This window comes from Mesitornis unicolor, unplaced genomic scaffold (assembly GCF_000695765.1).
Source record: "Mesitornis unicolor isolate BGI_N332 unplaced genomic scaffold, ASM69576v1 scaffold41435, whole genome shotgun sequence".
In the NCBI taxonomy this organism is placed as follows: Eukaryota; Metazoa; Chordata; class Aves; order Mesitornithiformes; family Mesitornithidae; genus Mesitornis; species Mesitornis unicolor.
This window is the reverse complement of record NW_010184207.1, coordinates 17780-18862: the sequence shown is the minus strand read 5'-3', so window position 1 is coordinate 18862 and position 1083 is coordinate 17780. Positions and strand designations below refer to the sequence as shown.

At 65.2% G+C, this 1083-nt stretch overlaps 1 protein-coding gene across 1 annotated transcript in view; it reads right to left on the bottom strand.

Annotated features, from left to right (window-relative positions):
* LOC104540556 (complement component C1q receptor-like) overlaps window positions 1-1083 on the bottom strand; it is a gene marked incomplete at its 5' end in the record, with an annotated part of 1708 nt that overhangs the window by 154 nt on the left and 471 nt on the right. The window contains 2 exon segments of the mRNA XM_010184392.1: window position 1; window positions 4-1079. The exon segment at window position 1 is cut by the window's left edge and continues 154 nt beyond it. Coding sequence (XP_010182694.1) covers window position 1; window positions 4-1079 — 1077 coding nt within the window.

The window sequence follows — 1083 nt, the reverse complement described above, 5'->3', positions numbered from 1 at the left end:
GGCTGCCAAACATGTAGTAGAGGAGCAGCCTGGGGCCATCAGCACCGTGCTCGACACTGGGCACCGACCCTAACGTTGTGGGGGCTGGCAGCATTGCACCAGTGGGGATGCCCATGGTCTGGGGGATGTCCGTGGTCCTTGAGGCATCTGTGGTTCGTGGGCTGCCTGTGGTCCACAGGGTGCTGCTGGGGACACTCATGGGCTCCTCTCTGGCAGTGGGTGCAGCATGGCATGCATGTCCATCCTCCTCCAGGAGAAAGCCGGGTGGGCAGATGCACTCAAAGTCACCAGGGAAGTTACGGCAGGGCCCAGGACAGGGGTCCCGCAGGCACTCGTCCACATCCAGGCAGGCATCACCACCATCAGGCTGGCGCTGGTAGCCAGGCTGGCAAGCACAGTGGAAAGAGCCGGGGACATTGAGGCAGAGCTGGGGGCAGACACCAGGCTGGGCACACTCATCCTCATCACGGCAGTGGCGGCCACCTGGCCCTGTTGGCCGGTAGCCAGGCCGGCAGAGGCAGACAAAGCTGCCAGCTGTGTTGTGGCACTCATGTTGGCAGGGCCCAGTCAGACACTCATCCACATCCAGGCAGTGGCGGCCATCAGGTGCCAGGGCATAGCCAGCTTCACAGCCACACTCGAAGCCACCAGGATGGGTACTGCATGTCCCCTGGCAGGGATTGGGGTGACAGGCGTCTTCAGGCAGGCAGGAGGCCATGTCGGGAGCCAGGGCATAGCCAGGATGGCAAGCACAGCGCGGGGGCTCCCCAGTCTCCTCCAGGCATTGGTGCTGACAGCCTCCGTTGCGGTGGGCACAGGCAATGGGGCACAGGGGGCCTGGGGGGTGCCAGGCAAAGCCACCCCCCTCTAGTGACCCCTTGCAGAGGGTGAAAGCCAGGCTCTCACCCCCCTCGCATTCAGCCTCTGCCAGCGTGCCGAAGGGGGCTGCCGCTAGCCGGGGGCTGCGTACCCCAAAGGGGGTGCTGTAGCTGACTCGGCCGGGTCCGGCCAGTGGCAGGGGTCCACACATCCCCTGGAAGCTGAACTTGCAGAGGAAGACGGTCAGCGGGCCCCGGCAAGGGC